The 23,308-nt window shown below is 36.0% G+C and overlaps 1 protein-coding gene across 1 annotated transcript; it reads left to right on the top strand.

The window, feature by feature from the left end:
• The first annotated feature begins 6,323 nt into the window (after positions 1-6,323).
• hoxc4a (homeobox C4a) lies at positions 6,324-23,280 on the top strand. The gene is made up of 5 exons (XM_056732474.1): positions 6,324-7,538; positions 8,049-8,415; positions 19,886-19,973; positions 20,246-20,561; positions 21,815-23,280. Exons 1-5 carry the CDS (start codon positions 7,106-7,108, stop codon positions 22,144-22,146), a joined length of 1,536 nt encoding a protein of 511 aa, XP_056588452.1. The 5' UTR covers positions 6,324-7,105; the 3' UTR covers positions 22,147-23,280.
• Positions 23,281-23,308: the final 28 nt, after the last annotated feature.

Here is a 23,308-nt window from a genome sequence, read left to right on the forward strand (position 1 = left end):
CGTATTTTCAAGTTTTGAGGGATATTTATGCCAATTGCCCAAAGCTGGACCAGTGAGTGGTGCAGGGAGAGCACGTGGGGTCATTAAAGTAGGTTTTATGGCCTGCAAGACCTGACAAACCCTCAATATATTTACATCATATATAATGTTAACTGTCCGTAATCGCAGCTGTTGGCTAGTCTTATCTCTGAGACGACGGTCGAGAGCCTGATAGTGTGGGTTACTCGCGTCAGGATCCGTAGACCGCTAAAGTTCGATTCTCCCAAATGGATCCCAAGTGGTTGCAGTAAGTTAATAATCTTTGTTTTCCCCTTTTAAATTGAATATGTTCTTTCCTCCGCAACACCCTCGGGAATTAATCGAGCATGCAATTCAATAATTATTTGAGAAATTGTTTTACGTGGTGCGCAAAATGTCTCTTCTGTTAAATAATTGTATTGACAGAAACAAACAAACAGGTAGAGTCTTCGTTTAAACGTTGGTATTACAGATTTTACAGGTAATTGGACAATGACATAAAACTCTGTTTACTGTTTATGCGAGTTTAATTGTGAAAATCATTGGGAATATTTTCTAAAAACTGTACGACGCATGATAAAACCCACGTTCTTCCGTCGAAAAAATGTGAGTTGTTTCGCCTTGTGATGCAATTTTACTATCGAACTATAAATCGAAAATGCTTTACTTTTAGGGACCTGCATGTCGTGGTAAGCAGCAAGAGTCTGAATGGCTGTGAATAGCTTATCTCGTAATAAGCGATCTTGTATTGGCTTGCAGATGAGCAATACATTGATCTTTTGATCGGACATAAAGTGGGGTCATGTGCAGGGCAGAGAAGATCTGTTGTTGTATGGTGGGGTCATGTGCAGGGCAGTGTGCATGGTTAGACAGAGTCACCGGATACACAAAATATACATAACTATTTTTATGCCATATATTTGTGGAAAATTTGTCTAAATTATTAGAAGTACACGAAGATTTTACACATTGCATATGATTTTTTTGACGGTTTTCAATTCCTCATATTCAGTGGACTTTATTTGACTGATATGGCTTACTAAACATCATATGAAAAGTTTAAACCATGTTTGCCTTTATGATGTTGTACTTGGAAACTATAATCTAGACTGCTCTATTCACCGAGAACGTTCTCTTAATCTTTGCGAGGCGGAGTTTGGCTGAGCTGGAGCACTGCTGCCATCTTCATACAGCTGTGTTACTATTTTGTAGAGGCCTGTGAAATATTACAGATCGCATTACATAATAGGATTAATGCATTTATTTACTGTTTAAGCACAATTAAGTAATTAAGACCCTTTCTTGTTCTGCAAAGTTTATGCAGGTGTACAAAAGAAATGGCTTCTTAGTAATGTTTGTTTTCTTTTTATTTTCCAACAAAATGTCCATTGCAAGGGTAGATAGATAGCTCATTATGAATAAATGAAAGGTTCAAACAAGGTAAATTGCAATTATTTTTGCTGATTTATTATCTATTTTAAATTTAAAAAAAGATTGGAGATGTTTGTATATTTTGAATTACTTTAATTAATTTGGATTACTGCAGGGGACAACTGTAGTTTAAGAAATGAGAGAGGGCTGCAAAAGTGTAAAACACTAACCATTTTAGATGCCATTGCATCTTAGTGTACGATACATAGAGATCCCAAATCAAATTCTAGTCAGAATATTATTCTGAGATTTTTTTTAAATCAGATTTGCAAATATTCCACAAATTACTTTCAACATCACTTTGTCAGTTAATTAATACAGTTTGTGGAGTCCAAACAATGTTATAAAGCACAAAAGAGTTTGAAGGAAAAGGCTTGTTTCACTGATAAATTTTGCCTCGTACGGCTGATTCTTGTTGTAAATATTGCTGAGTTGTAAATTTCATTTTACCTTCCGAAGGGCATTCCTCCGAGGCTTGGAGTTAGGCACATGCCTTTCATTTTTTGTAGAAAGATCTGCCAAGTAAAACAACTGAGGAGTTCTGGTTCACATCGGAACAGGTTTGTCATTGGTAAGATATTGAACTTGATCGAACTTGTTAGCTTGCTGTCAAATGCTCATAACCTGGACCTGTTAAAACAAGAAAATTGGTTTCGTTAATATATTACATCAAAACTTTTGCACTTTTAATCCACTGAGGGTAGTAAATTATAAAATTTGTGGAATCATAAACTGGCTCACAAGTGACTCTGCATTAAATAATACCAATTAATACAAGCAATAAACTTTTATAAAATGTAATATAAAAAATTGTCAAAAATACAATAAATTATTTTGAGTGCCATACCACAAAGATTATCCACATTTTTCACCAATCTCTAAAGCAATTCACAGATTTCTCAGATAGAAAGCAATAGTTTATTGCTGATATGTGTTGCCATCTATCTTTGCTCAGAGCATGTGCATTTTACTGAGTTTCCTGTATTGATCAAGGGGGATACATTTAATACATTGATTTAAACTGAAATAATAATTGATATAATGTTAAATGCCAAAATATTTTATGGGTATTTGGACTATAAATCATTTAGAGCATAAATGGTAATATGATGTGTTTGGTGCTAACATAACACTTCACTGACTTATCTGTTGCATGTTTTTTTTACTTAAAAGAAAAATACAATATTTTAGAACATGAGTGTATCACGGTTAAAGTGAATATTTAATAAACTGTTTAATTCGATGTTTCAATTTATTATTAGGGTTAAATCTAACTAGACTGATTTCAGTGAATTGCTTGTCTAGAATTCTACCATCAGAACTCGTTGAATACTGTGTCAAAAACATTAACTACCAATAGGGGGCAATAGTTTTATATCCCTCTGTATTCCGCTCCATCAGTTTAGGCCACACTGTGTTCAACATATTTTTCTGTCATATACCAGATTACTACCTAAAGACATATATCAGTGAGCCAATAATTGTCCTCCAAAGTGGTTTCATTATAGATCCACTTTGAAAGAATTTGTAAATCACACAGAATTGATAAGACATTATGTTGTTACAGAGTCCCTAAATAAGAGCACTTCTTTTAATGCTGGAATAGACTATAGTTATATTCTAAATTCTTTAGATAATTTTTGTGCTAAAAAGCATTTCCAAGCGATATCTTTGTTCTCTTAGTGAGAAGACTCTTCTTCTTTATTCTGAGTCATGTGGATGAGGTTAATAATTGATGATGACAACAATAGTGTTATGGAATATTAATTAATATTTAGAGATGTGGTGTTTTAATAAATTTATTATGACTTTAGTCAGGGAAAACACAGGCTGTTTACTCCAACTAAACATTGCAGTGTAACAGAAATTACTTAACAGAAGCTTCGCTAAACACAATATACATGTGCTTGTGACTGTTTAGATGGACCTTTTTGTGTGTTCCATGCATGGAGAATTGCATTTGCAAGGCAAATTTCATTTGATGTTTTGTCTGTTTGTATACACAGATAAACCATCTTATCTTTCTCTCACTTGTATGAAAATACTTATATACTTTACTGAAATAATTGTCTTACTCCCTATTTAGATTGTACGAGATTGACTGAAATTTTAAAGAAAACGAGTTGGCTAATTGTAAAGATTATCTCCATATTTTTACATATTGTTGTTGATAAAAAAAACAATGAATCTAAAGGTCATATGGATTTTTTTTCAATGATCAATTCTGAGATGCCATGTAAGCCTGAACAAGTATGTTCTCATTTTGAAGTCTTTTACAAAAAAAACATTACTCAAGGAAATAGTTATGAAAATAACCTGTTCTAAATACGTAGCCTTGTCCTTGTTTAAAGGATATTGCCTTTAGACAGTTCACTCTCAAAGGGAGACATAGAAAAAACTATTAAAAACGTTTTACCTTTCAGGGGTGAAATACAGTTTATATTCACTGAGATATTTATTTTTTATAAGATTATGAGCAACAATCCTATGCTTTATAAATATCCATGTGTATTTCTTTATGGTGAAAGTGTGCTTCAAGTGATTTGTTTGTTTTTACTTTTTACTTGCTAAATCACTTTTTTTCTTTTTAGCTGATGAGATAATGAGGAATGTGCAGCAAAGATAGAGCGCGTGGTTGAACCGGTAAGTCTTACTGTTGTTTTCTAGTTCTAGTAAAATATTCGTCTATCATCCTGTTTCACTCTGTATAAACAGAGAGGGCGGTATTCCCTGAGAAGAGCCGAAGATAACTAACGCACATATGCCCATCTGCTAGTGCAAAGAGGGTAGATTGAACGATTTGTTGTTCTGGTGATCCGTTAAGCTCCCATTGTCATGTTTTTACATTTTTAAATGAATGCAAATTCACAGATCTATCTATTTTTTGTAAACAGAAACGAATCAGCTACTTTCCTTATGAAAATATATAATAACTAAATTAACTAAATCATAACTCATTTCAAATGAATGAAATACAAAAATGAAAACTTGAACGAACGTGGAAGGCAGGCCTCTTTTAGAGTCAAAACGATAACTCCTATGATAATCTAGATCAAAAGCCGCATTTTGTCATACACTGGGGAGGAATAGAAAAACTTGTTCTTTGATCAAAACGAACGAAAATTATTTATGATGAAATAATTGATCAATTCTTTGAATTAAAATGTAACAAATAACAAATAGGCTACTAATAAAAAGTACAAATATATTTTAAATTATAATATGCAGTCATGTTACATTTAAATGTTTGGAACTTAAAATAAAAAAGTAAGAAACATATTTTTTACTCTCTTGGTCCTTTGAAGTTTTAAAGAAATAAAAATTTGGACCAGAAAATTGCGCCCAGAATTTGACCAACAGGCATTCACAAAATGTCACATTGCCCTACAATGTCATTCGGTGGTGTACACATCTATCTATATATATATGTATGTCCGTCCGTCCGTCTGTCTGTCTATCTATCTATCCGTATAAGGAAAAAAACTAATATACAAATGAATCATCAAGTAAATTCGCCAGCGGGTAGGCTATAGCTTTCTCGAAGTCTCTACATTATAACTAGTTATTGAGCTAGGTGCAAGATCTGAGGCCATTTATGTGCAGAGGGAATTCAACGCTTTTCGCTCATCAATAACTCCTTGGCAGTGAACTATTGGAACAAGTCGAACGCGAGGGGTGAAATGCGGGTCAGGCTGTCTAACTAATATTAAAATGCGTCCGCAACACTAGAGCTGCTCGAGAGGGTGGATGGGGGCGTTTTCAGGTTGGTGGGGTGAAAGAAAAAATCCGGATCACATCTGTAGGGTTTAGAAGTGAAATAAAATGCATCAGATAAGGCCATAGGGCTGTTTCCTAACATTTCATGTGCTGAGGTGTGCACTGACTATTTGTTAAAGGAAATATACAAATGGTTTTCAGTGGGTTGGAAATTAGATTTCATAAAACAGGCTCTTTATAAATTCTATATAAATTCACGATTACTAAAAAGATTCATTTTATATTTTACAGAGGCTTCGTCATATACCTCTTATCCATTCATGTTTACATTCTAAATGGGAGAGAAATATAGCGCACTGTCTTGCGGGTTACCGGGCGGTCATATGGTAATGGCGTGCACAATAAACCCCCGGAACAAAAGAAACTTATTTTTCATCTGTGCTGTCACGTGTCCGTTTTGTGCCCAAAGTGTTTGTGACTGAATATTCAAGTGGGTGCTCCTAGATGTTCGAGATTTGATATGACTTGATGGTAAAAACATTTATTTTTTCTTTCTGTCTTGCTCACTCCCTCCCTCTTTCTCAATTTATTTTACCTCGCCTATTGGATTGTTGAGGGGGAATGCAAGCCTGAAAATGAGAACATGACAGATAAAATATATATAGATTTTAAGGGTTAAATATATATTTTGTAGTAGTGCATATTCTATAAAATTGTTTCCATTCTATATTTATCTTATATATAATGTTTATTAAACAAGTATTTAAGAATACAATACAATATTCTCACAGTTTTTACATCACACGTATCGTCATGGCCTTATACAAGAAATTTAAAAATTGCGTTGGGAAGAATTCAACAAACCTGCAGTGAAATAATAAATTGTTTTTTTTCGATATTTTATAGGTTTTAAATATTAATAAGAAAGCTAATTTACTTTGGAAATAAATGCTTTAGTTCAAGTCGGGATGGCAAAGAGGACAGTCGATATTAGCTTAAACTGACTCACTTTATTTTAAGTAGGATTTTGTCTTTAAACTTACATTTGAAAAGAGACCTGTCTGTAGTCGTCTATATGTACCCTGTAGAACCGAATTTGTGTTTAATAAATCAAAATCGCAAATACGTCTTTACAGGAATACATGGGTGACTTAAAAGCCACGATAGGCAAGTTGGGTTTGTATTCAAGTCAGAGACACGGGACTTCGCTATAGTCCTGTGAGCTTACAAACGTTGCAAACGATTGATTTAAAGACTTTATAGCCTATAAACAATTTATAGTGTCGTTTGCTTGGCTCCAACACTAATTACAGACAAAAACCAGCGATAAAAGACAAGTGAAACATAATCCCATGGATTTGAATTTTTTTCTTTGTGCTGTCATTTTGTCCTCCCCCTCTAAAATAGAACTAATATGCCTACGAATAAAATAGCCTATATTCATATGCCTGTTAAGTAACATGCAGTAAGAAAACGTAGAAAAAATAGCACTGGATAATGTTTTATTATAATTAGCATTTCCTGAAAAATATTTGATCAGTTATTAACAATTCAAATGTTTGTTATTCTTTAAAAAAAATTCATTGTTTAAACGCTTGTGGTAAACCCATAAAACAGCACAAGTTAATTTTAAACCGCATAAGCTGATGTGGCATGTTTCGAGAGTATTTGCCCATTGTGTGTTTGCGTGAAAGAGGGAGGGGGTGGATAAAGGAGAGAGAGAGGGAGAGAGAGAGAGAGACTTCGCGCACAATGGCGGAAAATTGAAGGTATATTTGCGAAAGCCCTGGTTCCTTATCCGGGGACTACATCGTCCTATGCCATTGGGCCATTATGTCACGTGGTAAAAGTAACTTTACAGGGTTGCTCGCTAGTAGGAGGGCTTTATGGAGCAGAAAAACGACAAAGCTAGAAAAATTATATTCCACTCCAGAAATTAATGATCATGAGCTCGTATTTGATGGACTCTAACTACATCGATCCGAAATTTCCTCCTTGCGAGGAATATTCGCAAAATAGCTACATTCCCGAACATAGCCCAGAATATTACAGCCGTGCAAGGGACAGTGGCTACCAGAATCACCACCAGGAGTTATACCCTCCGAGGGCGAGCTACCAGGAGCGACAGTATAACTGTGCAAGCATCCCTGAACCTGATACTCAAAGAGGACATGGACTGCCTCACGCGGGGCACCTGCTCGGGAAAGGGCAGTCTGCCTCATGTGAGCCCCCGCCGTTACCCTTGTCTCCTGCTACCCCTCCGGCTGCATCCTCCGCCTGCAATCAAGCCACTCCGGAGCATCCCAACAGCTCAGCTTCTGCCAAACAACCAGTAGTGTACCCATGGATGAAGAAAATTCACATCAGCACCGGTAGGCAACTTGAGCGTATTTCTATTAAGCGCTATAAAGCTTGCCCCTCATCCTAACTCTCTCTCTCCGTCTGCCTCACTCCTTTAACACTCATCCCTTGGCCAGCCTCTGCTACGATAGGATAGAAGCCATTGAAATGGCACAATTGAGGCGGATTTACGACTAGGCATTGGTAATTACACCCACCATAAATTTTATAGCCGAGGTATACTCTGGGCAGTCGTATCACCATGTGGCTTCTCTTGTTATGAGTGTGAGAGAGTGAGGGAGATCTGGGACCAGAGAAAAAATAGCTTTAAAATGTTGCATTAATAATTCATTGCTGAGTGCAAAGTGATTTTAGCCTTAATACAGAAAGCTGCATAAGTTTTAGATATTTTTAACCCAGCCTCATCCCGCTCTGTCGCCAACATTTCTCAGTTAAAGACACGCTTGTTTACCCTATCCTTCCCTCGCTGCTTCTTTTCTATTATCTCTGTCTTTCTTTACCTTTACTTCTCCTCTATCCAGTGAACCCTAATTACAATGGAGCGGAACCCAAGCGGTCTAGAACTGCTTACACTCGCCAGCAAGTCTTAGAATTGGAGAAGGAATTCCACTATAATCGCTATTTAACGAGGCGAAGACGAATCGAGATCGCTCATTCCTTGGTCCTCTCGGAGAGGCAAATCAAAATTTGGTTTCAGAACCGCAGGATGAAGTGGAAAAAAGACCATAGGCTGCCAAACACCAAAGTAAGATCCTCGTCTTCGACGGGAATTTCCTCCGGGTCCAACACAAGCTCGACGGCTGGCGTTGTGGCGGCAGCTTCCTCCACCAATACCATGTCAGCCTCCGAAGATCTCTCCGGAACCGAGCGTGGCGAGGATATTACAAGGTTATAAGAGAACTATTTGAAGGAGAGAGAGAAGGAAAGAACAAAATGACTGACTATTTATAAAATATAATATATTTTGTTTTCGTAGGTATCATGTGCGTAAAGGGGGTTCCTTGAAGTCCGCTGTTATATAAAATGCATGTTATATAGCATGGATTACTGAGAATACCTATGGATGATTTTTCTAACGCGAAACAGGGTTTAATTTATCTAAAACGGAATCAATCGAATGTTTTTGTTTATTTGTTTTTTCTTTTCTTTTTCTCAGGAGAAATATTTTGGGCGAAACAGGTTATAGATATTAATTTAAGTGTTTTTTGTGGGCCTTTCTTTTGGCCATTTGCCAAGGTGAAGTGCACAACTTATCTATTTATTTCCCCCCGAAGGAGGTGATACGTTTTTTTGTACTGTAAATGAAAATCACTATCGTGGAAATCGATAGATTTTAAACGTCTTTGTTTTATTTATAACGTAAATCATGCTGTGAGTTATCTGTCGTATGGAAAGGTTAAGATTTTACATTTTCATTTAGTTTTGTTGTGATGGCGTTGTGTTTAGGCTATTAACAGCAGATTGTTGTAAGATGCAATAAAACCAGTTTAGTGTATTTGTGCTAATTATAGTGGTCAATAAAACGTAAGTGTCTATTAGTTTAACCTAGACTCAGGTGAATTTTATTAATGGCAATGTAAGTAAAATATCCGCGCGTAAACATCCACACGTTTTCTTTATCACCTTCAACACGGGATGCAGAGACATTCATTTTAGTAGTCGGAATATGTAGGCCCAAACCTAAAACCTCTAGCTAAAAGCAAAATGTACATCTCTGGTTTGTCCAGGGATTATTTTAAAACATTCTCTGTTATGAAAAAAAGGAACTAGTCTTTATTTGTGGTCTCTCCAACGCCGTCTCTCAAATCAGAGCACTCCATTAGTGGAGGCTGTGTACCCTTCACTTTCTCGCGCATTCGATCAACGTGCCATATAATTCAGGCCTTTTCAGCGGGGATGTTATCGCTCTTCATTCCGGAGGATGGCTTCATGTTAGTAACTGATTTCAACATTGTTCCAATTGCCCCAAACAATCTATTTCAGTATTCAAGAAATGATCCACAGATCCACTGCTTCTATTTCTTTCTATTTTTCATTCTGCAATTTCAGCTTTACCATGCACGTAACTAATGAACTAATTCTCAAAACACTAATAACAATCTCCGAAGACTCCAAACAAACGTGTTTAATAGCTAAACCAAACATTTATCGAAAACATTAAATACGTGTAAATATGTTGAACCATTTAAGGAGTGAACAAAATTAAATTGTAACTAGAGACAGGCCCAATTTCTAGCATTTTGGAGGGTTTTAATGAAGTATTCAAAAATGTTAGGATGGTCATGCTGAGTTTTAATTACTTTTTAAATTAATGACTTTTTTTTAAAATAGGTTAGGTTGTGTAATTCGTTATTATGTAAAGGGAAAGCTAATTAATCTCGCTAGATTCAGTTGCAGTCTGGCACAAATGAGAATACAATGGCATTACAAACAAAGCTGTAAATCGTGTCAACAACCAGAAAGAGACGACATTTTCAGAATTTTCATAAATCTAATTTATTGTTAAGTTAAAATGTTTACAAAGAGAAATGTTCTCCAGGTACCTGAGTGCACCTGAAAGTTCTCGTACTTTGTTATTGTCATATTGTTATTTTTTTAAAGTGGCGCTAGATTCTGTTGAAAGCAACGCCGTCGCTTATCAAACAAGGAGCTAGATGGTCCATAATCTGCGCACGGTGGCCCTGCTAGTTATAATGTGACATGGAGGGGACGCTCTATTGTGAATGTTTGGTCCTACATACAAACCTGTTTTAATCGTCATTTTTATTGTGACGTTTTTTTCTTTTTATTCTAAATTCTAAATGTAAAAAACAGAGAAAATTATTTGTAAATCTCCCTTGATACAAATTCAACATAAAAAGATGTACAGAAAATAAGGAACGTGTTTGATTAATTGTAAATCGGCCTGACTTGAATGAAGATTACACAACGGCTTGCTAAGTGGGGGGCTGAGTGCCACAAAGGAGTGAGTCATTTTAGACCATCAATCAAGTTCAGCAGCAATAGTGAATTGTATTTCTAGTGTATTAAGTTGTAACGCCACTAAATTGTCCACAAAAGAGTCACTTCAAAATATGTTTCAGCGGATAGTTTGTCCAAACCCAAATGGGAAGAAAGGCAATGGCGATCACCTAAGCTTGGCCATGACTTTGGAAAGGCACTTGAAAAGAGAACCATTGTGTGACTGAACAGGGGAGAAAAATGAATGTGCATGCCTAAATCGTATAGAGTCCCGGCGGTCTCTTTCGATATGCTGTCGCCTCCATGTCGCGGGACTGAAGAGATACTTTATTGAAGTTCGTGGTAACTGAGAAAAGTCGAGTTCAGTTTGGGGACACATTTTCTGTCCCATTAGCTTCATTTCAGTTCGGCCGACCTCGGCAGAAGGCACACTAGCTCTCCTAATGTGTACCTTCTGTGTGCAACCTCACAGGCTTGCTGGGGTTCCATCGGTGCTCCTTCTTTCATTGTGAGTTTTGGTAATGTTGATGTCTCAATATAAGAGGGACATCCTTATGTATTTTTGCTTTGTTCCTTTGCATCGTATGAGATCAGTAAACTCTATTATGTAGACTGAACTAAAGTCCGTTTTTAAGGCGAGTATAATTTTACAGGTGTATACCGCTATTTCAGAATTCAGAATTCACAAGACACACAGGACATCATCGCACTGCATGCTACTTGCCAGCCAATAAACGTTCAAATAATTTAGTCGTCCACAACGCAGTAAACAGCGAAGCATACCTCTAGTAGTAATTTCACTCTAGTCAGGTTGATTATCCCATGATAAATAATATTTCTATACTGAATGAAATTGTTGAATTAATTGAAATCTAACTATAAAGTACAGTTTTAGGCTACCCGACCGTTAAAAAAAGTGAGATCCTGCATTACTAATATATTACTAATATATGCTGCTGTTACTATGTCACATATTTTTGTTTAAGTGCTTAATTCAAAAGTAAAAATGATGCCAAATCCAAACATCAAAAAGATTAAAACAAATATGTTAACTATTTCAAATGAAGTCAAATAATTTATTGTTAAAAACCTAGACAGAAAACATGCTCGAATATTTAAAAAATGCCAAGGTTGGTATTGACCTTTAGATGATAGGCAGGCTATACAGAAGGATTTCCATAACACCTTACAATTGTTCAAAAACAATTGAAAGTTATGAGTGAATTGGTTTACTGCACAAAACATATGTGAACGTTATAGGAAAGATTTGTCCCCATAACTTAATTTATTCGGGGTGAACAACATGGCGCCAGCTGTTGCGCTAAATCATGTTTCTGGGTAAAGTTGCAATTCACGCTTTTTGTAACGATCTGTCGTACATTGTTTAACGACGGTGTTGGTTATAAGGTATATAGAAGGTAAACGGTAAAATATCTGTCTGGGCAAACAGCTTCACAGTGAGAAAACTACTTAAAAAAACCTTAACAGTAATCAGAAACATCAATGACTGTGAGATTACGATAGCTCAGTGATTATATCCATTTATCACTCATAATTGTGTCCCTTATGAAAATCTGATACTTTGTACTCTGGTATTCTTTATACATCCACACCGTAGTGAACTCTACCGTATAGGGAGATAGACATTTCTGTACGTGCACCTATAAATCAACTGAATGATTGGAAGGTTTGCCACGTCTGATACAAGTAACGAATGGCATACTGTACAACGCTTGCTCTAAAGCGTTGTACCTGCCGACAAGGGAAAAAGAAGAGAACAAGAAGGAAGATCGTCACCTGTCGGCAGAAATTAAGGCGCGCATTTATCACAAGCTCTATCAAAATAATTTATTTATTTATAGATGTTTGGGTACTAAACACAACAAGGGTCGAAAACTCATCAATACATTTATTTGAGTTGGCTATTTGAGAATAAACACAAAACATATTAAGCTTGTATGTTAGAGTTTCAATACCGCATAGTGCCAATGTATTATTTGCGTTCGTTTTGGATTGTGCACAGTTGCATTCACATTTCGATGGTGTCGTGGCTTCTACAGTAAACATTGGCGAAAGGGAGACATGTACGTTGTATGTTATTGTCCAAGGAGTGGTTTCACACCAAAGGCCTTTGGTGCAAATCATGTCCTAACTTTGAGCATTGCTTGTTTAAAAACAAATGCTAAAGTTTTTTCAATTAGAATAACATGTTGAACTATTATCCGGAAACCTGTTGGAATTTTTGTAATATTGTTTATTTAAACATCTCAAACTGTAATCTGATTTGGAAGATTATGCTTTCACAAAGCACATGTTAAAGACCAGAATCAGAGTTCTTGGTTTGGCTGAAAGATTAAGTGCAACCATGTTAAACTATTTGTCTTAAAAAAAAAACACTCGTCAGAATTTTCTTATCATAAAATGAAACTATTAGTAGTTTGAAGTAGGCTGTGAAGTACTCACACATTCTAATTCTGCCTTTCAATTCGAAAATGCATTTTGTCAACCTTTTTGTATAAGTGTCTTTTCAAAGCTATTAAGTTAGTGATGAAAGGTTTCAGTTCTTAGCAGTGTTCCGAGGACCTCTGTTTAAACTGAGCCGTGGTAAACGACTTAAAACGCGTAGAGTTCAATTCGGGGTCACTGTGTTGTTTTTCCAGAAACATGACAGCTTGACTCGTGAACTGGAAAACATATCACTTTAGTACACGTAATGTGGCAATCTAATCATGTCTTTAACATACGCTTTTTTTCAATATATAATTTCATATTGAAAAACAAAAAGCATGAGCAAGGAAGGGTATCTGCTTTGGATTCAACAATAATCTTTGTTCGGATGTTATGCCCTTTAACCTTTACACTCAATATGACCCCCAAAAGCTATGCCTAATAGCTACCCAAAATAAAGCGGACAAAGCAATGGAACATATGACATCAAAATAGTGCGTTTGCGAATAAATATTTGTCACATATTATAGGCTACTGATAAGAAAAAAATAAGTTTGGCAGTGCAGAAAACCAGGATACACCCCAGACTGTTCTCAGACAGATTTTACATACTTGGATTTATTCAGTGATAACAATAGAATCTAATATTTAAGGGCGTTCTTTATACCTGCTAAGTAATGAACGCTCGTTGCTTTTGTGAAGTAAGTTTCAACATGCATTTGCCACAAACACTCTTGCACAAACTTTTTTGTTATGTCAGCGTCACCTTCATTATGGTCCTTTGTGTAATGTTACCATTACTGGTTAAAAGTTATTCAATTACAAATGTTACCAATTCTTCCACACACATATAATATATATATATACTGACTATGCCAAACGTATGACAAACTACCATCGCTCATTTGGGTTGCATTTGGATTGTTTCGAGGATACAAGTTTGAGGTCTGTGGAGATGTGAAGACCACTGAGACACTTTGACTGATCCTGTAATGACAAGGATACTTAATAAAACAAAGTTCAATGTGTTGCCTTGAGTATTGCGGAATGTACAAAAGGGAGATGGAAGCTGCGCTTTAGGGACATTCACCAATCATGTCTGCTGTTTTCTTCCCAAAGTGATGAAGGTAACAGCTACGCTATACACAACACTGCAGTAAGAGCGCCCTTGGGTGTCAGAAACGAAGAAGATGAGGATATGGGAAAGGAGAAATGTGCCATTGGGTGACAAGAGACGCTTTGACATGTTTCCCCTTTTTTCAGCTTGCAAAGACAATTTGTCATTAATATAACATATCCACCGCCATGAAATATTATTTTATTATCTGTAACAATTATCTGAGTGATGGAAGCATATGTTTAAAATGTTTTACATTACCCAAGATTCATTTTTTTCTTCTTCAGTTCAATAATGTAAATTCTATAGAATTTAACATAATATTTAAACAGGTTTAATGTTTTTTAGAAACAATCATGTAACTTTTTTCGGATTGTACCAATTCAGTGACCGTCAAATTCCGTGAAATGTTTATTTATTTCCGAACCGATGTTATAATATTTACTAAAGTTGTCTTAAATATATTTAAATACAAATAAGCCGTTTTAAAGTGCATTGTGTACTGCACAAAAAAACGGAACATGAACTGTTTTAAGATTAGCCTAGTTGTCATATTGCCGTTGTCCTTTAGGTGTCTACAATCCCGGAGAACACGGAGTTACTCAATCGGTAATTTTAATAGTCAGATATTTTAGTTTAGTTTGAATTGAAGTTAAGCACATTTGGACCTAAACGTTCTATCAGCGATTGAATGCTGATGTGTTAACGTTATTAAATAAATTCTTAATCTTGATTACGATACTGGAAACACAGAAACATTTTATTGAAAAATTACTGGATTAACAAACCCATAAGAGAGAAGTTTCTAACGAAGAAGATGAGTGATCTTGTGATTGGTCCAGGTTGCTAGGCAACAAGGAGAGTTCACAGAACAGCAGATAATATTTTACACACAAAACCTGCAGTTCAACAAGGATTGTATGGCAGTTAGAGATACAATCCACGTAATGTTTTTATTAGTATTAACTTATATACCATTTTGCGTTTTTTATGGCAAACTAAAAGTTGTTAGACAGGGTAATTTCTTTAAAATACGAAACTGAGAACCGTCGTACATGTATGAAGGGCCACCTGTGAACATCTGGTGTTTAAAGTGCATTTTCTCTCTTGTTCAAGATAAGTACAACTAAATAGGTGGGATAGGTATATAGGGAACAGGTAAGAGCTGGACGTAGTCATATCTTTGTGTATCCTCATATAGCCCCTATACACACAAACGTCATTACAACTCCTCTGACAGTTTGCAACAAAATGAAAGTATTTCGGAAGATCTGTAAATTTCCTACTGGTCCATATCTCATGAGACGTTCTTCAAACTGTGTTTAAGGATTTGTTTATAATTCACAACAATACAAAAATGTGCTATAAAGAGGCTAAATGCTGATAGAAGTGATGATGCAAGAAGACACTGGGAAACGTGATCTTTTGAAGCTTTTCCGGTTTACAAAGTTCAACGAATAGTAAACATATAAATATTTGGTGTGTGTATATTTAATTTTTATATTTAAGTATAAACTTAAGACGTCCTGGAGACAGCTGTACATTTTTACTCCAGTTAATATTTCCAAATGTAGGTGTTTTTTGAAAGTCATGTTCTGTATAGGCACAGCCTAAAATTTTGGCTACTAAAAATATGCTAAATTGCAAAACAATCTCACGGCAGTCGAAAATATTTTTTGAGGTTGCTAATTGGTACAATCTCATTTTGATTTCGCTACATTGACGTTAAGGTTTAAGGGAGGGGCTTTCTTTTTTCTAATAATCCTATTTTTTAGGAGTTCCATTGTACGATTTCATACACATTTAACAATGAAAAAAAATGTCATTGAACAAATGCTGACATTTTGTGACAAGTGACCTAAACGTTAAAAAAACTGATGAAATGCTTATGTGTATTCCGACTTTTTCCTTAAAAACTTGTGATAACTTACCCTTGTGACCACTAACACCGGCTCCCACTATTCATGTCACATTGGTTGACATACCCTTAAAGTATGAAAGAAAAATTCTCTAGCTGCAACTGAGAAGTTCCCACTGTCACGGTATAGATGTAGAATTTTGTATTGAGGCTTTTGTCCAGTCCTCCGGGGTGTCTGCAATGTGTCTAAACATATGCGGTCATGAGGAGGTCACTAGACGCGCTGCTGCGTCCTAATGATTAATGTTATCTTCTCAATAGAGAAATGGCATTTATATTCTACATTTCGTACAATAAGGAGAGTGGGTGAAATAAGCTTTACTGCCACAGAATATTATTTGTGTTCTGATACATGAAACATTTTAACAGGTTACAGCAAATAAAGACTTTATGGCCATCACACTGTGAGAATGCCGTTGAACAACTTAAGCTCTAAAGAAACAAGGAAAAAACTCAAATTGCTTTAAAAACAACGATTCGTTTATTGGAAAGCAACGCGTTTTCTACATACAGAGACCTACTGCAGGTGGCTTAGTTACATTCCTTAAAATAAATTAAGGCTATATAAAAGTCAAAGACACACCTAATTATCCAATTAACCCTTGACATCATGGGTTTTTTATAGGTTTCACGCAGTTTATACAGTCTTGAATATGCAAGAACAAGTTGGGCTATCAAGTTACTAAATCTAAAGACTACATTCAACCCAGTCTCATGGCAGCTCGTGGCATAGGCACGAGATTTAGAATCTACTATTTATGTAGATTCTACTATTTAGAATCTGCTATTCACCACTGTCAACTTTAAACAATCATCAAACTGTAAATTATATCAATATTTTAATAGGCCCAGATATTCTATGTTCCCCCCAAAAAACTGACGTGATGCCTTTGATGGCTTCACTGGACAGTGCATGACAGTGCAGGAATAATTAAAAACTGAACTAAGAGCTGTTAAACCTATAACAAATCGCAGGTCATGTTTAAGGAAAACTTGAGAAATCTTTTAAAGTTCAGGTAGCTTCAGGCTACTACCAAATACAGCAACACATTAAAATCTTTCCCTGCCCATTTCTCCTATAAATACATAAATAAATAGTACATTGTTATTGTTTCTTGACGAAATGTCACTGGCCTGCACAGAAATAATAAATCGAATACGCTTTTATGAAATACAAAGTATCACGGTACTTGTGGAGTTTAATAAGGGCTACATAAGAACAAACTGAAAGAAAACAATAATACTATTACCAATACGGAGTATCAAAATTATTTTGACTCTACGGAGCAATTCTCATTAGACAGTGATGGAGGTTTAATCTTTCACCAAATATTTTACGTTACGTCATAACCAATTGGACTTGCTATAGAAGGCAACGGGGCAACGCTGTAAAGTTGCTCATACACATGTTTCATTTCTATGTTATTTCCAACCTTTCCCCTTTTCCCGTTTCTAGCCTCTAGAGAGACTATCTTTGCATGGAATTTCTAAAGTGATGTTTTATCGATGTTTTATGCAGCTGTTTGTGTCAGCAACCACAAGAGCGCAGAAGGCAGGGAGGAATTATAAAAGGGTTGACACCCAGAGCGACCGGCGCGCTTTTGTGAGAGAAAGAAAAATGATTTATTGCTAGCAACGTGGTTCAAACAAAGTTCACTGAGAATTGTAGTGTACCGGTGGAGGCGCTGAGTTATGGTCTTGTTGAGCCACTACATCAAAGATTCCTTTTCAGATTTAGTGAATGGACCCAGCGGCATGAGACAAGGCAACAAACCTTCCTTAATTAGAAAATTCCCAGGATCACAGGAAACTTTCAAAAGTTTTTTGGACTGTATACAAAATATATTTGTATTTTTGTTGTTGTTGTTTTACTTGTTTATAATAAATAAATAAATAAATAAACAAATAAAATAAATACAATTCAATACACAATATTTATTGAATATCTATTTCATCTACGGATATGGTACGAGTTCACTTGTATTCCCTGCACACTCGGTGTAGTAATATTTCATGTTAATGGCGAGGCAGCTCGGCAGAATCTGGACTTGTAATATGCATAGTGAATGCTTCTATTTGACAAGGCTTGTGACAGCAATTTTCTGAACTCAAAATAACAAATCGTAGTTAAAACAAGATTGATTTTATGCGTACAACCGAAGAGGATAGCCCCTTGGCTTCTTGATATTCTTCTTTAATATATAGAATATTAGCCGTCCGGGATAGCCTGACGCGTTGAAACGCGTGGGGGAAATGTTTAAAGAAAAACAAGCCTTTTAATTGCCGTTTAATTGCCGTTTAGAAACAAAAATAAAGTATTTGTTAAGCGTGTTGGGGCTCTGCATAAACTGGGAGATGATATTTATACAATTCAAACAGTCTACTGTAGTCACCTATGCATGCTTATGGAATTCCGTGTTATTAAAAACATGTATTCAACAAAACTATTTCTGTATAAAATAACGAGTTGTTTAGACTATTAGGCTACTTATTGTTTTTGAAATAACGTTAGAAAAGTCAATGAAGGAATTAAGTGTGTTAGCAAATACTCAAACAAGGCACTGTGGAGAGTTAATGAAAGTGGACTAGTCCTTGGCTTTTCAGTCCCTGCGCACAATTAATCACACGTTTGAGACAAGCGTTTGTGGCGGGTTACAAAGCTTTCAATGTGCCATTATGTTACCGATTTCCAGCAGGATGTCTTCGCCCTTTAGTATGGGAATATTAATTATTTCTTAGACAATGCTACAAATACGCAACTGTTTTAATTTCATTACAAAATGTAATCCTAGTTATGTCTTTGTATTGTGCGTGCTGAATATTCAGCATGAGCGTCATCCTTCCATCAGGTCTATGACATCACACAGTTTAAGACAAAGCCTTATTCTGTCGTGGATTCAAAGCTTCTTGTTTTTTTGTAATAAATGTATTAAGTATTTACAATTGCTTTAAAACAACAAGTTAGCAGACTTCAACAAGTTCCCAAAGCCCATGCAACTGTCCCAAATTTCCCCCTTTAATCCATATTCGGGCTGCTTCTGTTCTTTGTTCATCTAGACGTTGATTTAAATAATAGACGAAGCTATTCTAACAGAGGATTACTGAAAAACATGTCTTTGGTTACCCGAGGGTTTCCTAAGCTGTGGTATCGCTGCCAATGAACAGCTCGTTTTGTCTTTACACGATAAAATGTTCGATTGAGATTTTATTCGACGTCCATTGTCAGTACAGTAGCCTAACGATCAAACCTCTTTGTGTGACCACACCCATCCATTGTAATGATGTCGTTTTATTTATGTCAAACTGAACCGAAATCTCACAACACGTCTATAAAGTGCACCCTTTTGGATTGATTCACGTATGTGTTGTACTTTCACATCATGGGCTATCGTCTTTATATTCATTTTAATAACATATCAGTGACGAAAGTATACGTATGCTATAGCGTTAAACGTAAGAAAATGGTATGGACATTTGCTGACATGTATTAGAGAAAGCTAACACATTGTCGAGTATGTTTAATAAATAAATGAAAGATTAAAAAGACAGGTAAAGTAAACGAAAACATGTATGCTGCGGTTAAAACTGTAAACGTTACACCAATACTTATTTAAATAAGGTAAATAAGTAAATTACTTTAAAATAGTCCACCTACCACACGAGGACAGAAAAGTTTTAAGGTTTCAGTCGCTCATTCTAAAATAGGCCTATTATATACAGTAAAAAAAGAAGTCTGCATTTTGCAATCCACTGAGGAAAGATCTAAAGAGACTCGATCCCGGACATGCACTTCTTTTCTTTCTGTCCAAATATATCTCTATTTGTCTTTGCCTCTCCCACCAATCTGCTCTCTGAACTCTTGTCAACATGGACTCATCTCTGTACCCAGCTCACTTCTTTTCGTTTTTCCGCAGGATAGTCGCACGAAATAGCAAAAGAGTGGAATTCGGAGGAAAACGGACTCCTCGTTTGGTCGCTTTCATGCAATTTGCAACTCGAGCGGTGAGTGCGCGAGGCTATTGGAGGGGGACCTCACGTGACCACCTTGTTTACCTTTGTTGGCAAACAATTAAAGACGCGAGTGAGTGTACTTTTATGTCTTTTTTACACCTTGTGTGATTAATTATCAGGTCCGAGTGATTAGAAAAAAACAAAAAATGCACAAACGTTATTTTCATGAACCGTACGTTAACAATGACTTCTGGCATAAGATATGCATCAGTAAATCTCATCTTTGTTATATGGAGCAACATTCCTCCAATTTTGTTATGCAGGACAGCTGTTCTGCAAGCACACAACCTGGCGAAGCAGACAAGCTTGCAACAACACAGTATGGAGGCAGTATGTGGAACTTCCAACAACTCTCACATAGCCGGTGTTCCATTTCCGCCTTTGATGTCAGCCACCCCGCGAACGAAATACCAAAGATGAATTGCATGGACCGGGCGGACAAAGAGCCTTTTATGGACAACACTACGGAAAGAGACAAGAAGAACAATGTGTCAACTTTCTGCTCTTCAACCGATATGTTTTACCCTTGGATGAGACAACCAAGCATAAACTTAAGATCAATTAAAATCAGGGAATCAGGTGAGATAAGATGCTTTGAAGTAAATGAGATATATTTATTTGATTGATTTAGAAATACCCACTTAATCTGACCTGTCAGTCATATTTTGGTCGATAATGAATAACAGCGGTGTAAGATTTGGTTGTATGTCAATGTGATTTGTCACTTATGTCAATGTCTGACATCAATGGGAAGCACAGTTATAAATCAATTATCAATGATTTTGCTTCCCCTTAAATAGATGACTCTGAAATTGTAGGCAAAATATGCTATCATTCTAATGTAGACATCCTTTTATTTAATTGCAAAACACAATGTAAAACAAGTAAAATGTGTCTTCCTACACTGTCTAAAACAATGCTGCTTTTTGATCCAGCTATAAAAAATATGTTTTAATATATGAAAAGATGTCGATAATTTACAAGTATGTTTTCAAAGGAAAAAATGTTCACAAAAAGAAAGAGTCAAGAATTTCTAAAAAAGTCATATTTTTGGAGATCGTTGTTCTCTGAACTTGAATAAGTTTAAACTTTTACTAAAGAGAGAAATAATTAAAAAAGGGGACTGCAACAGGCAATTGAATATTGTCGTAAGCTTTTCTGGGTCACACAGATATGACTGCTTCCCTTGCTTTAGCCCAAACCACATTCTTACATTCACATTAGAGAACAAGTTTTCTAAAGCACAAGAATTATGCTGTGCATAATTGCATCCAATGCAAATAATATCAGTCGGAAAATACTAACATGGCACAAATCAGCTTGCGAGAACCTAACCCGGCTAATATGTACAGTAATAAAACTATTTTACCATTTATTTTTGTTGATATTACGGACAATGGATGAAAAATAATCTGCACACAAATCATAAGGAATTCAACCACAGTACCAATCAAACAAAATGGATAATTAACTCGGTGATTAGTCTACCAACATGGTCTTCCCACAGACAGTGCTGTATTCTCAGAAAAAGGATTTATCACTGGGGGTTTAAACAGGCAACTCAGCATATACAACAAAGACAGAAGATTGCTGTCAACCAAATAACATAGAGCCCAATGGACTTCCATTTTTATACCACATTTCTCTAAATATCTTCTTTTGTGTTCAACGGAGAAAGAGTCATATACAGGTTTTGAGCCACATAAGGGTGAATAAATGATGACAGACTTTTATTTTTGGGTAAACTGTCCCTTTTAGAGCCTTAGCAATTGAGATCATGTACTCAATCCGTGTCAAATGAATATCATGTGTCTTCTATCTCGATGTTTCAGGTGATTCCAGGTATAGCAGAGGTGCAGAAGGTTTCAGAAAAAGAGTACTATGGGATGGCACTTGTTCTAACAGTAAACGCCCACGTGCGTCCTTCACCTCCTCTCAGCTACTGGAGCTGGAGAAAGAGTTTCATTTCAGTGCGTACCTGTGTCGCCCACGGAGGCTTGAAATGGCTGCACTGCTAAAGCTCAGTGACCGCCAGATTAAAATCTGGTTCCAAAATCGTCGCATGAAGTACAAGAAAGACCACAAGGAAAAGCAAAAGGCGAAGTTCACATACTCTTACATGGACACTGGAAACCAGCTCTCTGCGCTTAGTGCACCACAATGAATGCTTCAGTACCATTCGATTTCCCGAACCTGTTTGAGAAACCACCAATGTCTGTCATAAACTGTGTGAAATGGTGAAATTTATACAGCTAGAGACTTTCTTCTATTTTCAGACGTCAACTGTACCTTGTCTTTAGTAAAGTCTTACCTGCAGACAGATGGTCCTACTTCCGTACTTAATTATCACACAATAATGAAAGTCCTCTGACATCATAAGGTCTTTATGAGCAGTGAAATTCACCACACATATTGTTTCACTGGTTATTCTGGTCAATATACATCACACTCATGTTAAAGAAAATTCAGTATTGCTTCCTGATCTAGAAGATAAGTTAACTTGAAAGAGTCACTTTGGCAAATTCATTCTGTAACAGATTACACATTTTCAGCCGGTACATGGCAAAACAGTTCCCATTGTAAATAAACTGCTTTAGTAATATCTCTACAAAGCTTTGAGGTTTGTTTTACATGGATGCAAGCTCTCATGTACAAATGTATTTCCTGGGCACAGAAAATATGATTTTCAATATGCAATGGACATTAACATGATGTAAAAATTCTCCTGACTTCTGTAAGCGCTCAGCATATTTTTATTATTCCCAAAATGATATGCCATTTCCCAGGGCATGCAGCGTCTTTTAAGAGAATTTTGTTTATTGTAATGGCCAGAAATGTTTAAATATTCAAACCATGTCAAATTTCACTGTCTATTATTGAAGCTCCGATGACTCTGAGTTTGAAGTCATGTGTCTTCTTAAGGTGGAACTGCCCTTGTTGTATGATTTTGAATGTACGGTTCATTTGAATCAGAATTTACGCTCGTTGTAGAACTGACAGATGAGATAATTACTCCAACACCGCAACAAGACTATTCTGCTATTTCAAAATAATATGTCAATGTCAGAATGTACAGTGTCCTTGCATTTGTGATGTGTATTGTCTTGGTTTTCTATTTGTGTATTCATTACATTTATGTGCAGAAGCTGGAATGTAATTTTAAAATTGTATTCTAGATTTTACCACCTTTAATCGATAAGTGAACTGTTATTGATCCATATCTTATTGAAACCATACGATTCAAACGGAATAGTTGTTGTGGTTAATTGAATCTCTCTTCTTAGTCAATAAAGCTGAAGGTTATGCATGTAAATTATTTGTCTCAT

This window comes from Triplophysa dalaica, chromosome 20 (assembly GCF_015846415.1).
Source record: "Triplophysa dalaica isolate WHDGS20190420 chromosome 20, ASM1584641v1, whole genome shotgun sequence".
Classification (NCBI taxonomy): Eukaryota; Metazoa; Chordata; class Actinopteri; order Cypriniformes; family Nemacheilidae; genus Triplophysa; species Triplophysa dalaica.